The sequence below is a fragment of the Colobus angolensis genome, unplaced genomic scaffold, assembly GCF_000951035.1.
Source record: "Colobus angolensis palliatus isolate OR3802 unplaced genomic scaffold, Cang.pa_1.0 Scaffold199, whole genome shotgun sequence".
Classification (NCBI taxonomy): domain Eukaryota; kingdom Metazoa; phylum Chordata; class Mammalia; order Primates; family Cercopithecidae; genus Colobus; species Colobus angolensis.
In genome coordinates this window covers 1,104,404-1,118,959 of record NW_012115143.1, presented here as the reverse complement: position 1 = coordinate 1,118,959, position 14,556 = coordinate 1,104,404, and the positions used below count along the sequence as shown (strand labels likewise).

General features: G+C 37.8%; 1 protein-coding gene across 1 annotated transcript in view; it reads left to right on the top strand.

The window, feature by feature from the left end:
• The window catches only part of UBR1 (ubiquitin protein ligase E3 component n-recognin 1), a 158,669-nt gene that overhangs the window by 18,198 nt on the left and 125,915 nt on the right, over nt 1-14,556 (top strand). The window contains exons 2-4 of the mRNA XM_011941205.1: nt 2,154-2,410; nt 5,648-5,726; nt 11,676-11,786. Of these exons, the coding sequence (XP_011796595.1) occupies nt 2,154-2,410; nt 5,648-5,726; nt 11,676-11,786 (447 nt within the window). The remainder of the gene's footprint in view (nt 1-2,153; nt 2,411-5,647; nt 5,727-11,675; nt 11,787-14,556) is intronic.

The window sequence follows — 14,556 nt, the reverse complement described above, 5'->3', positions numbered from 1 at the left end:
GATTCTCCTGCCTCAGCCTCCGGAGTAGCTGGAACTACAGGCTCCCGCCACCATGCCTGGCTAATTTTTGTGTATTTTTAGTAGAAACAGGGTTTCACCGTGTTAGCCAGGATGGTCTTGATCTCCTGACCTTGTGATCTGCCCACCTCGGCCTCCCTAAGTGCTGGGATTACAGGCTTGAGCCACCGCACCCGGCCTAAAGCTTCTTTTTCCACTTAACAGTATTTATGACATTCTGACTGCATTGAGTGGTATGACTGTACCACAGTGGATATACCTTTATTAATAGACATTTAGGTGAACTTCATCTTTTCAGTTACAAGTGATGTTACAGTGCACATCTAGTGGATGTAAATATATATTTTCACACTTGGACAAGTATGGCTAAATGATAGATTATTACCCTCTTCATGGACATTCAGGTTTTTAATTTTTTGCTGTTATGAATAACTGTACATGAAATGTATAGGATGGAAATAACTGTACACAAAATGTATAGGATGGAAATAACTGTACATGAAATGTATAGGATGGAAAACGTTTTTAAATGATTTCAAATAGATAATGTGTATATACAGTAGGAAATTAAAACAGTAAGAAAGGTAACACAGTGAACACTAAGTCTTTCCCGGGGCTCTTTCTGCTGTTAACAGTTTATTTTGAATCCTTTCGGAGATTTTTATATTCAAATATAAACACATACAGATACATCTCCTTCACCTCTTCCTTTTTCTTTTCCTCCCTTCTCCCAGTATAAATGATAGCACATTATACTCACTGTTCTGTACCTTTTGCTTTTTCTTTATCAATATAACTTGAAGAATGTTCCATATCAGGACATAGATCTGTGCCCTCTCTTTTTTTAATAATGTCCCATGATTTATTCAGCTCTTGCTTTGGGACATTTTGGTTGTTTCCAGTCTTTTACGATTAAAGATAGTTATGCTGCAAAAAAAATACTTTATACATGTTTATCTGAGGAATAAATTCCTAGAATAAGCATTTCTGGGTCAAAATATATGTAAATCTAAAATTTTAATAACTATCTACAAGTTGCCCTTTAGAGAATGGGCTAATTTCTATAGTAACACCTAATGTAAACATATTTTCCATGAAGTTTTAATTGTGAGTGGAATATTGAGGTTGAATTTATTTGTGAATGGAATATTGAGGTTCATTAGTACAAACTAAAAAAGCCTTATATGTAATCAAATATCTGTAACTTTCCTTAATGACGTGTTATGGAATCTTATCTAAAATCTTAATTCTAATTATATTAGCTTGTAAAACTCCTTAGATAAGTTTTTGTTGTTGTTTTTAAATGATGTGCCTTGAGTCATATGTGTTTTGTTTTTGTTTTTGTCTTTTGTTTGTTTTTTAAGAGACAGGGTCTCCCTATGTGTTGACGAGGCTGAAGTGCAGTGGCTATTCACAGGCACACACTACAGCCTTGAACTCCTGGGCTCAAGCAGTCCTCCCACTTCAGCCTCCTGAAATGGGACTATACGTGCGAAAGCACTGTTGGCCTAGTTAGCATTTGATATTGCCAGTTTTTATTTTAGCCAGTATACTAGGTTGTGCAGGGGTATCTCATTGTCATTTTAATTTGTGCTTCCCTAATGACTGGTAATGGTAAGCATGTTTTCACATGCAAATAAGCCATCTGTAACAGTTTCTTTTGAAGAGCAGAAGGTTTTACTTTTGATGCGGTCCAATTTATCCAGTTTTTTTCCTTTTATGGTTAGTGCTTTTTGTATTTACAAAACTTTGGCCTATGTTCATTTTGATCTCTCGTTAAATACTCTGGTTTCCTAAAACAAAGTGTTTGATGAATGCATTGTCTGTATAGCCTGTGACTGATAATAGAACCACCTTCACATAGCAGGAATTGGCCATTCCAGAAGGGAAGGATAATTCTTACCTACTACAGCTACTCTTCTCTTTTTTTTTTTTTTCAGATACAGGTGGTATGTGAGCAGTTGCTTATTTCCAAGCTTAATTGTTTTTCATCACCCACTTTCCTTCTGTATTGGTGAAAGATGAAGTATATTGTAAATTACTTTGAAATTATAGAATTATGTCATTGCTTGTGCCCCTAGATGATTAAGAAGGAACTTGTAAGTCAGTCTAATTTTCATCTTCTTTTCTTTCAGTGGTGGGATCAGCAGGTTGATTTTTATACTGCTTTCTTGCATCATTTGGCACAATTGGTGCCAGAAATTTACTTTGCTGAAATGGACCCAGACTTGGAAAAGGAGGAGCAAAGTGTGCAAATGTCAATATTCACTCCACTGGAATGGTACTTATTTGGAGAAGATCCAGATATTTGCTTAGAGAAATTGAAGCACAGTGGAGCATTTCAGCTTTGTGGGAAAGTTTTCAAAAGTGGAGAGACAACCTATTCTTGTAGGTAAGAATTAGAAACTTACAGGATTGATTATAATTATTAAAATCCTTTTTTTTTGAAACAGAGTCTTGCTCTGTTGCCCAGGCTAGAGTGCAGTGGTGCCATCCTGGGTCACTGCAACCTCTGCCTCCCAGGTTCAAACAGTTCTCCTGCCTCAGCCTCCCAAGTAGCTGGGATTACGGGCGCCCACCACCACGCCTGGCTAGGATTACAGGTGCCCGCCACCACGCCTGGCTACTTTTTGTATTTTTAGTAGAGGCGAGGTTTCACCATCTTGGCCAGGCTGGTCTCAAACTCCTGGCGTCAAGTGATCCACATGCCTTAGCCTCACAAAGTGCTGGGATTACAGGCATGAGCCACTGCGCCTGGCCAATTATTACAATCTTGGTATTTTGTATCTATTTCATGATGTACTTTTCTTGGTTTATTACTATTTATAATACATTTAATCTTATTTAATTAACTTTCTTTTATTATACGGTTATAGTGTGGTTTTTGCTAGTACAGCTTGTTTCTGAATATATATGACTTCCAGTTAAATAGTTCTCACTGTTTCTTCCTGTTCTCCAACAGAATGTCGGTGATAGATTTTTGCCTTGTTCATAATGTATCCAGCACATTCTTACCCGAAACTCTTTGGGCCATTTCAGAATTCTGAATACTTCCTCAGCAGAGTCAGGGCGGGACACTGTAATCAAACACAATCTTTCTTTAAGAAATCTGTGAATATTCACAAGTAGTACAAATCATGCCTGTAGTCTCATGTCGTTTAAAGTCATGTTTTGCCACCATGTGAGATTTGTTGCCAAACCTACAAAAATCCCAAAACCTTTCACTTTTGAAGCTATTTGGATTTCAGAGTCTGGCATAAGGGATTTTGAACCTGTAGAAACAGTAGTAATTTAGTTGACTAGAAGAGGCCAGTGGTAGGGAAACTGAAAGCAACTTTAGGCTTTTTATTCTTTGTGAGAGCAGTGCCTTAAACTTTGTGGCAGCACAGAGAATGTTTTTACTCCCTACCTCTGCCTGAAAATTGAAATTTAGTTTTCCTCCTTTGTTAGAGCTAGTTTAGGTTAGGAGTGTAAAGTTTTAGGCTTTATAAATACAGAGAATTGTTCTTACTTCCATATAATTCTAGGCCTGACTGGTTTATGTACAGTTAATGGTTGTTTAGAACATACTGTCTTTCTTTATCCTGTTCTTTTCTCAGGAAAAAAAATAGCCCGGGGCAAGTGCTGTGGCTCATGTCTGTAGTCCCAGCACTTTGGGAGGCTGAGGCAGGTGGATCACACAGTCAGGAATTCAAGACCAGCCTGGCCAAGATAATGAAACCCCATCTCTACTAAAAATACAAAAATTAGCCGGGCATGGTGGTGGGCGCCTGTGATCGCAGCTACTCGGGAGGATGAGGCAGAGAGTTGCTTGAACCCGGGAGACGGAGATTACGGTGAGCCGAGATTGTGCCACTGCACTCCAGCCTGGGCAACAGAGCAAGACTCCATCTCAAACAAACAAAAATAGTCTTTGCATTTTGTGTACCATGTTGCTATATAGTATAGTAAGGTTCATTTATCTTATTATATGTTTTTAGCTAAAGCCCAGTCAGTTTCAACTAAAGCATACTAGACATTTGTAGACCTCATTTCTCCAAAAGTTTCATGGAGATATTTTTAATTGTTAAAACTGGGGATGAGGGTACTGGCATCTAGTGTGTAGAGGCCAAGATTCCTGCTAAACATCCTGATGCACAAGATAGTCTGGTTCATCCCCAACAAATAATTATCTGGCCCAAAATGTCAGTAGTATTAAGGTTGAAAATCCTACTCTAAATAGGCCTATAAATCATATATGTTATACAGAATATTATTAGACAACTTGTATTTCCTGTTAGCCTTTTAAGTTGTTGTTGTTGTTGTTTTTCAGACAGAGTTTCGCTCTTGTTGCCCAGGCTAGAGTGTAATGGAGCTGTCTCAGCTCACCCGCAACCTCCGCCTCCCAGGTTCAAGCAATTTTCCTTCCTCAGCCTCCTGAGTAGCTGGGCTTACAGGCATGCACTACCACGCCTGGCTGATTTTTTGTATTTTTAGTAGAGACAGGGTTTCTCCGTGTTGGTCAGGCTGGTCTCGAACTCACAACCTCAGGTGATCCACCCACCTTGGCCTCCCAAAGTGCTGGGATTACAGGTGTGAGCCACCAAGCCTGGCCAGCCTTTTAAAATCTTTTTAAAATTTCCCAATTTTATCTCTTCAATTCTTCTAAATGAGATATTTAAAAAATTAATCCTGGCCAGGTGCAGTGGCTCACACCTGTAATCCCAGCACTTTGGGAGGCCGAGGTGGGCAGATCACTTGAGGTCAGGAGTTTGAGACCAGCCTGGCGAACATGGTGAAACCCTGTCTCTACTAAAAATACAAATAATTAGCTGGGCGTGGTTGTGCATGCCTGTAATCCCAGCTACTCAGGAGGCTGAGGTTTGAGAATCGCTTGAACCTGGGAGGCTGAGGTTGCAGTGAGCTGTGATTGTGCCACTGCATTCCATCCTTGGTGATGGAGTGAGACTGTCTCAAAAGAAAAAAAAAAAATTAATCCTGCACTTTGCACTAATTTATATTGTTCTTAATGTCTCCTCCAAAATGTTAAATAAAACAATACATTTAAGAAATTGTTATTAAGGGAGAGATAAAGAGGGATTGAAGTTTCTTGATTTGTTCAATAAATATTAAGTACCCACTGTATGCCAGGCACCATTGCAGGTGTTTGGGACACTTCAATGTACAATGAATAAAAATCCCAGCCCTTATGTTGCTTGCATTCTCATGAACTTTGTCTTTATCCAAGCCTCATTTAACAATGAGCAATCAGCTTTTGTAAAATATATTTATTTATGTAATAGGATGAGATGATGGTAGTTAATGGAAAAAGTGGATTATTTTTTACAAAACTATTTTTGAATTGTAATCTAACAGTTCGAAACCAGGTCAAGGCCCAAAGTTATGAGAATGATTTCAGAAAGAAAACCAAACATCCAGACCTACACACTTAAATGTGGCTAAAATGAGACTAAAGTTATGCTAGCAATATTATCTTTGTTCAAAACATTTTCACAGTTCAATTTTTGAGGCATTTTCCTATTCAGTTTGTGTACCATACAGGAAACTTGTTCACATTATATTATAGTCATACCTTGAGCATCAGTAGGAGTCATCTAAATTTTGGAATCTAATTTCTGATCTTTTTCAGGGATTGTGCAATTGATCCAACATGTGTACTCTGTATGGACTGCTTCCAGAATAGTGTTCATAAAAATCATCGTTACAAGGTATGAAAATATAACCATAAAATCTCTGAATAAGTAGGAATCTGATGGCCATCTAGTCCAAATTCTTGAGCAGTATTCACATTCCTGCTGTAACAGCTCTGATATGTGAACATAGCCATTGTAAAGAAAAGATCGGAAGAGATAAGGGATGTGTGTTGCTTTACAGAAAAGAAAAAAAGTGTAACTTTAGGGAGACTCAAGATCAGATATTATTTGATGAAAGGACCAAGATAAACCTTTAGTGGCAGAATAGTCCAAAACAACTTTTGAGAACAAGAAAACCAACAAAATTTTGAGCTCTTTGCTCTACAGTGTGTAATATGACCCTTCTTTGTGATCTCTAGCCTTTCGGTAGTTTGCCGCCAAAAAACAACTTATAGTAAACCTCTGTATATTCTTTCTCAAAAATACATACATACATACAAACAAACATACACTTACTGTTAAAGATTGTTTTTAATAGAAATGTTTTTTCATGTTGTTAAATGAGAAAAATGAACCATAAAAGAGTGTATTTCTGCATCTATTTTAATCAGAAAAAAATGTACTTTTCAAATGAAGTTTGTGGAGTTATAAAAATAAAAAAATTTTGTTATACTTTTAAATGTAAAAAGCAAAATATATGAAATTATGCATTGTACTTTTTTTTAGAACATATTGTGTATATAATATTAACCATATTTTATTTTTATAATTTACCTATTATTGGAGTATTTATTTGGGTTTCAGTTTTTTTTAATGATAAACTGTGTTACAATAAATACCTTTATGTGTAAATAATTTTTCTATATGTAGGATTATTTCCTTAAGGTAGGTTCTCAGAAGTGGAATTACTGGATTAAAAAATATATATCTTTAAGAGAAAAAAAAGGCAAGAGATAGATTGAGCAAAAAATCTTTGCCAAACATACATCTTTAAAAAAGGCCAGTGCTAAAAATATACAAAGAACTCTTAAAATTCAAGAGTAAGAAAACCATCCCTTTAAAAATGGACAAAATATCTGAATAGACACTTCATCAAGAATATATACAAATGGTCAGTAAACACACTAAAAGATGCTCAACATCATTTGTCATTAGGGAATTGCAAATTAAAGCAATGAGATGTTACTATGCACCTATTAGAATAGTGAAAATCCAAAGCACTGACAGCACCAAATGCTGGTGAGGATGTGGAACAATAGGAACTCTTTCTTTTTTTTGAGATGGAGTTTTGCTCTTATTGCCCAGGCTGGAGTGCAGTGGTGCTATCTTGGCTCACTGCAACCTCTGCCTCCCGGGTTCAAGCGATTCTCCTGCCTCAGACTCCTGAGTAGCTAGGATTACAGGTGCGTGTCACCACTCCTGGCTATTTTTTGTATTTTTAGTAGACACGGGGTTTCTTTTTTTTTTTTTTTTTTTTTTTGAGACGGAGTCTCGCTCTGTCGCCCAGGCTAGAGTGCAGTGGCCAGATCTCAGCTCACTGCAAGCTCTGCCTCCCGGGTTCACGCCATTCTCCTGCCTCAGCCTCCCGAGTAGCTGGGACTACAGGCACCCGCCACCTCGCCCGGCTAGTTTTTTGTATTTTTTAGTAGAGACGGGGTTTCACCGTGTTAGCCAGGATGGTCTCGATCTCCTGACCTCGTGATCCGCCCGTCTCGGCCTCCCAAAGTGCTGGGATTACAGGCTTGAGCCACCGCGCCCGGCCAGACACGGGGTTTCACTGTGTTGGTCAGGCTGGTCTCAAACTCCTGACCTCATGATCCACCCGCCTCAGCCTCCCAAAGTGCTGGTATTACAGGTGTGAGCCACCGTGCCTGGCCAGGAATTCTTATAACTGGTGGAAATGAAATGTGGTATAACTACTTCGGAAGATAATTCAACAATTTTTTACAGAAGTAAACTTACTTTTATCATATGATCCAACAACAACACTCCTTGGTATTTACGCAAATGAATTGAAAAGTTATGTCCATACAAAAAAACTTCACACAAAATTTTTTTTTTTTTTTTTGAGATGGAGTCTGGCTGTGTCACCCATGCTGGAGTGCAGTGGCGCAATCTTGGCTCACTGCAACCTCCGCCTCCTGGGTTCATGCAGTTCTCCTTCCTCAGCCTCCCAGGTAGCTGGGATTACAGATGTGTACCACCATGCCCAGCTAATGATTGTATTTTTAGTAGAGATGAGGTTTCACCATGTTAGGCTGGTCTCAAACTCCTGACCTCAAGTGATCCACCCGTCTCGGCCTTCCAAATTGCTGGGATTACAGGTGTGAGCCACCGTGCCTGGCCAGTGAATGTTTTATAGCAGCTTTCTTCATATTTCCCAAAACTTGGAAGCAACCAAGATGTCCTTCAATAGGTGAATGGAGAAACTGTGGTACGTACATACAATGGAATATTGCTTAGTGCTATAAAGAAAGGAGCTATCAAATCATGAAAATACATGGTAGGATCTTAAGTACATATTGATAAATGAAAGCAACAGTTCTGTAAAGGCTACTTACTTTATGATTCCAGCTGTATGACATTTTGGAAAAGACAAAACTGTGGAGGCAATAAAAAAATCAGTGGTTGCTAGTAGCTGGGGGATGATGGTGGAAGGGAATGATCAACCACAGCCTGTGGGTCAGATCTGGCTCACTATTTTTGTATGGCCTCAAACAGCTGAGAATGTTTTTGTATTTTTAGATGGTTAGTTTTAAAAAATGTTTCATGTACATTAAAATTATATGAAATTAAAATTTCAGTGCCCGTAAATAAAGTTTTATTGCAGCAAAGCCATGCTTATTCACTTTTGTATTATCAGTGGCTGCTTCTGCAATACAGCAGTAGCATTGAGTAATTTGACAGAGGCTATGTGGCCTGCAAAACCTAAAATGCTTATTGTTTGGTCCTTTTACAGAAAGTTTGCTGATTCTTGCTCAAATAGATACCTCGAGAAGGGCACATGTGTAGTGTTCTCTGAGTCCTGACGCGTTCAAGATCAGACCTTTATAGCTTGGCTGGAAATAATATCCTTAGTTTGCATTTTCTTTACTTAAAAGTACTACTCAGCTGTTGTTTTGTTTCGTATGTTGTTACTGAGAAGTCTAATGCCAGTCAGATTTTCTTGTCATTATGATACCTCATCTTTTGCCTCAGGACTTTATTTATTTATTTTTTTGTGACAGAGTCTCCCTCTGTTGCCCAGGCTGGAGTGCAGTGGCGTGATCTCGGTTCACTGCAAGCTCCGCCTCCCAGGTTGACTCCATTCTCCTGCCTCAGCCTCCTGAGTAGCTGGGACTACAGGTGCCCATTACCATGCCTAGCTAATTTTTTGTATTTTTAGTAGAGACAGGGTTTCACTGTGTTAGCCAGGATGGTCTTGATATCCTGACCTCATGATCCGCCTGCCTTGGCCTCCCAAAGTACTGGGATTACAGGCATGAGCCACCTTGCCTGACCGCCCTCAGGACTTTTATCTTTAAAGTCAAATAGTTTTGCTAGGATGTATTTTGAAGTTGATCAGTCACTCAAGAATTCATGGGCCCTTTTAGTGTACAGATTCAGGTGTTCTTCTATTTCCAGAAAGTTTTCTTAGTTTATAGTCTTATTTTTAATTTATTTTAAAATTTTAATTTAATTTGATTTTTTTTTTTAACTGAGACAAGGTTTTACTGTGTTGCCCAGGTTGGTCTCAAACTTCTGGGCTAAAACAGTCCTCCTGCCTTGGCCTCCCAAGGTGTTAGGATTACAGGCATGAGCCACTGTGCCTGGTCTATAGTTTTAAATGTTAGCGGTGTTCCGTTGTTTTGATTTTCTTCTTCAGTGACTCCAGTTATGGTGGCTTTCTTATGCCTGTCCCCCATTTCAATGACTTTTTCTCTGATCCTACTTTTTGCTTCATCTCATTTTCATTCTCTTATATTCCTGCTTTGCTTCAATGTTATTCATTGACTTTACATTTGAGCCTATATTTTGGACACTTTGTAATGTGTCCGAAATATAGGTATGATTTTCTCATTTTGGTATGATTTTCTCATTTTCTTATATATTTTTTTTTTCTGAGTTCAATTAAGTCTCATTTATTCCTACTTTTTTGTCTATTTCTGTTCTTAGTTTTTGTATTATTTACTACAGGTGCATGCCACCACACCTGGCTAATTTTTAATTTTTTTGTAAACATGGGATCTTGCTCTGTTGCTCTGGCTGATCTCAAACTCTTGGCCTCTAGTGATCCTCCCACTTCAGCCTCTGAAAGCATTGGGATTACAGGCATGAGCCACTGTGCCTGGCCAGTTTTTGTGTTTCTGATAAAAGGTGTTTTAATCTGATTCAAGTCATAATCACCAAATGCTTGTTTGACTCTATGTAATTGAGTTTGGAGCATTGTGTTATAGTTTTCTTTAGCTTTGTGATTGGCTTTTGGCTCTTATTTGAATTTTTTGCCCCTTCCTCTTTTAATTTTTACATGTTTATGTGAATGTGGGCTGCTTTTTCCTGTTCTTTCTCATTTCAGCTCAAGGGTCACAAGTGCTCTCCTCTGTCAGTTCTTCCATTTTCTGTGTAATTTCTTTTTTTGTTGATGATATTGGTGGTAGCAATGTGAAGGGATGGGTTTGGCATGTCTTATGTCTCTCTCATTTCTATAAAATTTTCTCTTATATCCCTTTTTCCTTCATTGCCACGTCTTTAGGGGTTTCCACTTTGTAAAAATGTATTTGATTTTCTTCCAAAAGTACTGCTTCTCTGAGGTTGCCACCTCTGGTCCTGCTCACTTTCCTTGTCAGTCAAGTCCCAACTCGTGTTTAGGTTTCATCCCTTAGCATTGGGCTTTCTCTTTTGGGGGTGATTTTTTTCTGTGTTTCAGTGTTTCTGCTAAGTCCTCTGCACCTCTGCACTTCTTCATGGAGTCTTTAAAGCTCCCCTCTCTTGCTGTCTGCACCCACAGGCTTGAAGGGATAGGCAATGGGAACTCTTTTGGAGTATGTCATATGAACTTTGTGGTATATATATATTTTTTGTCTCCTAGTAAATGCTAAAAATATGGATAATGTGTGGTTTTAGTGTTCTCTTTATTCTTTTTATGTTTTGGAGGAAGTTTGGGGGAGGATTCAAAATCAAGTTGTTGCCATCATCCTCTACCTGAGGTAGTATACTTTAGATAATTTTTTTTCAGCAACACTGAAAGGATAAAGTTTATAAATACGTTTTAGTTGCTATGGGACATTAGTGTAAATTAAAATACCTTATACGTTTCTTAAGTACTATGTAAGTATCATCATAATGAGTTTTTTTAAGTTTGTTTAATTAAAAAAAAATCTTATCAGGCTGGGCGTGGTGGCTTACACCTGTAATCCCAGAAGTTTGGGAGGCCGAGGTGGGTGGATCACCTGAGGTCAGGAGTTCCAGACCAGCCTGGCCAACATAGAGAAACCCCATCTCTACCAAAAATACAAAATTAGCCAGGCATGGTGACGCATGCCTGTAGTCCCAGCCATTTGGGAGGCTGAGGCAGGAGAATCGCTTGAACCTGGGAGGCAGAGGTTGCGGTGAGCCAAGATCATACCATTGCACTCCAGCCTGGACAACAAGAGTGAAACTCCATCTCAAAAAGAAAAATCTTATCACTCAAAAATTCTAGGTGTTGTATAGATTATTTTCGCACACTTTGCAATCTATTCTTCTCCATTAGTCAAAATTTAAACAACTATTATTTAAAAATTAGAGTTATGTTTCAAAAGCTTATCAATTTTGGCAGTTCATTTTTGTTAATCATGAAGTATTCAGGATTTGGAAGTTTTTGGTTTATTGGTTTGTTTTTTAAGTAACTAATCAAAAATGGTTTTTGTTACATCCAGTTAGTATTACATTGAACTCAATTAAGGTTGGAGTATTGGTGAGCATTTATTATTTGAGTCATTTTTATCATTCTTCATGCTTAGTAAAATATTTGAAATCAAGACAAACTCATTTTTCCTTTATCAGATGCATACTTCTACTGGAGGAGGGTTCTGTGACTGTGGAGACACAGAGGCATGGAAAACTGGCCCTTTTTGTGTAAATCATGAACCTGGAAGAGCAGGTACTATAAAAGAGGTAAGAATGCTATTTTGTTAAAAATTGTTAACTATTTTAAGTTTGCTGAGGTTAGATAAGAATAAATGTTATGTGTATAGATTCCGTTGAGAACCCTGATATTTTTATTCTCATATTCAGCTGTAAGGAAATTTTTTTTTTCCAGCTCCAGAGAAGTTAAGGATTTGATAATGTCTCTGAATTAGAGAGAATGAATTTACAATGAAAAGATGAATTCAGAAAATGTTTTCTTAAGCAATCAACTTGATACATAAGAGTGCACAGGTTGGGTGCTGTGGCTCACACCTGTAATCCCAGCACTTTGGGAGGCTGAGGTGGGTGGATCAACTGAGGTCAGGAGTTTGAGACCAGCCTGGCCAACATGGTGAAAAGCTGTCTCTACTAAAAATACAAAAATTAGCCAGCTGTGGTGGCACATGCCTGTAATCCCAGCTACTCGGGGCCCTGAGGCATGAGAATCACTTGAACCTGGGAGGTGGAGGTTGCAGTGAGCCAAGATCATGCCACTGCACTCCAGCCTGGGTGACAGAGTGAGACTCTATCTCAAAAATAAAAATAGTACACAGCATATAAGCCTAAATGAACGAAAGGAAGTAATTATTAATAGATAAGAGTAGCATATAGTGAATTAGTAGAGCTGATATATACAGTAATTGCTTTTCTTAAAGAACATGTCAATTAGATTAAATAGATACATCCCAGTCAAGGAAATAAAAAAGTTTGAGCAAGCCCAGATATAGACAATTAGAAATGAGAATAGGGAAATAACTATAGAATCACAGATACAGAAGGAATCCCAAGGGTTATAAAATACTCTTTTAATGATTTTGTGCAATTACACTTGAAAGTGGATTATCTTATCAGATAGTATAGAGTACAATATTTTTATTCAAAAGCAGAGAGAAAACTTGGTCAGTTACATTGAAGAAGTTCGGAAAATTGTCACAAAAAAGTACTTGCCCCAGAATGCTATGTTCAAAAGTTTTACAGATGAATTATTTCACAACTTCAAGGAATATAGTTTTTGTGCTCTTTAAACTGTTGTGGATATCCCTAAAACAGCAAACACCTGTAGGGCACGTGTGTTGCTCTTTTAAGTACCATTCTGCTCTTAAACTATGACACTTGTTGTCAGAAATACCTGGTTCCAGGTTTGGGTCAGGGAAAGTATAAGCTCATGCAAAAGAACGTAGGACCCAGCTTGAAAAGGTTCACATTGAATAATTGAAGCATAATTGAATTGAATTGAATTGAAATAATTGAAGCACTTGAATAATTGAAGCATCAAAAGAAAAAACAATAAATAACCAATATAATTGATTGAATCACATTGAGTATATAAAAATCCATGAGTTCCTAATGAAACCTAAATGAGAGCTAGATGAAGTAAAACCTGTCACAATGACAACTAGCTGTACTGTCAATTTCTTACTATTAAAATTGGTAAAGAGAGTGAAGTAAGCATTTATCCTGCCTTTTCAATAAGAATTGTATTTCATGGTAACCAAGTATCTCTAGTTCATTAGGAAAAGCTTTTCTTTCTGGAGAAATGCTAGCTGATAGAGAAGGAATGATAGAACTAGAAAAATCAACATTTTGTCAACCATAAGGACATATTTGATTCAGACAAGGATGCTAAAATTCTTAAGACTTAGGTGGATGAGGAACATTATTTACTTCTAAATTATTGATTATTCGCTAGTCATAAGGGGAAAAAACAGAAATTTTACAATTTTACAATGGAGTTGTCATACTGTCATCACCTGAAATCAGTCATTAGTATTAACATCATCATTAATAATGAAGTGATATGGCATAATAAGCTTTTTTTTTTTTTTTTTTGAGACATAGTTGCCCAGGCTGGAGTGTAGTGGCGTGATCTCAGTAACCTTCACCTCCTGAGTTCAAGCAATTCTCATGTCTCAGCTTCCTGAGTAGCTGGGATTACAGGCATGCGCCACCACATCCAGCTAATTTTATATTTTTAGTAAAGATGGGGTTTCATAATGTTGGCTAGGCTGATTCAAACTCCTGGATTCAAATGATTCACCTGCCTCGGCCTCCCAAAGTGCTGGCATTACAGGTGTGAGCCTCCATGCCCAGCCAGCATAATAAGCTTTTCATATGATATACAATGAAGTATATAGTTTTAACATTTGAAAGCCAATGTAATACACCATATAAATAGAATAAAAACCACATTATCATCTCAGTAGATGTAGCAAAAACATTTGACAAAATCCAATAGCCTTCCATGATAAAAATACTTCAACAAACTGAGAATAGAAGGGAACTTCCTCAGCCTTTTTCATAGTTGTTCTGATAAAGGACATCTATGAAAAACTCACAGTTAATATCATAGTTAATGCTGAAACAGTGGATGTTTTCCCCTTGAAGTCAGAAACAAGACAAGGATGTCTGCTTTTGCTATATCGGTTCAATATTGTATTGGAGGTTCTACCAAGGAATTTAGGGAAGAAAAGTAGTTAAAAGGCATCCACATTGGAAAGGGAGAAGTAAAACTAGCTCCGTTTGCAGAGGACATGATTTTGTAGACACTAGGCTATTTTATCAATTACAACCATAAAATATACACATCTTCGGCCATGAAATACACACAACTGGTGGCTCACACCTGTAATCCCAGCACTTTGGGAGACCCAGGCAGGAGGCTTACTTGAGGCCAGGAGTTAGAGACCAACCTGGGCAACAGTGATTTTGTATATGAAAACTCCTAAAGAATCCATAAAGAGTTATTTTTTATTCTATT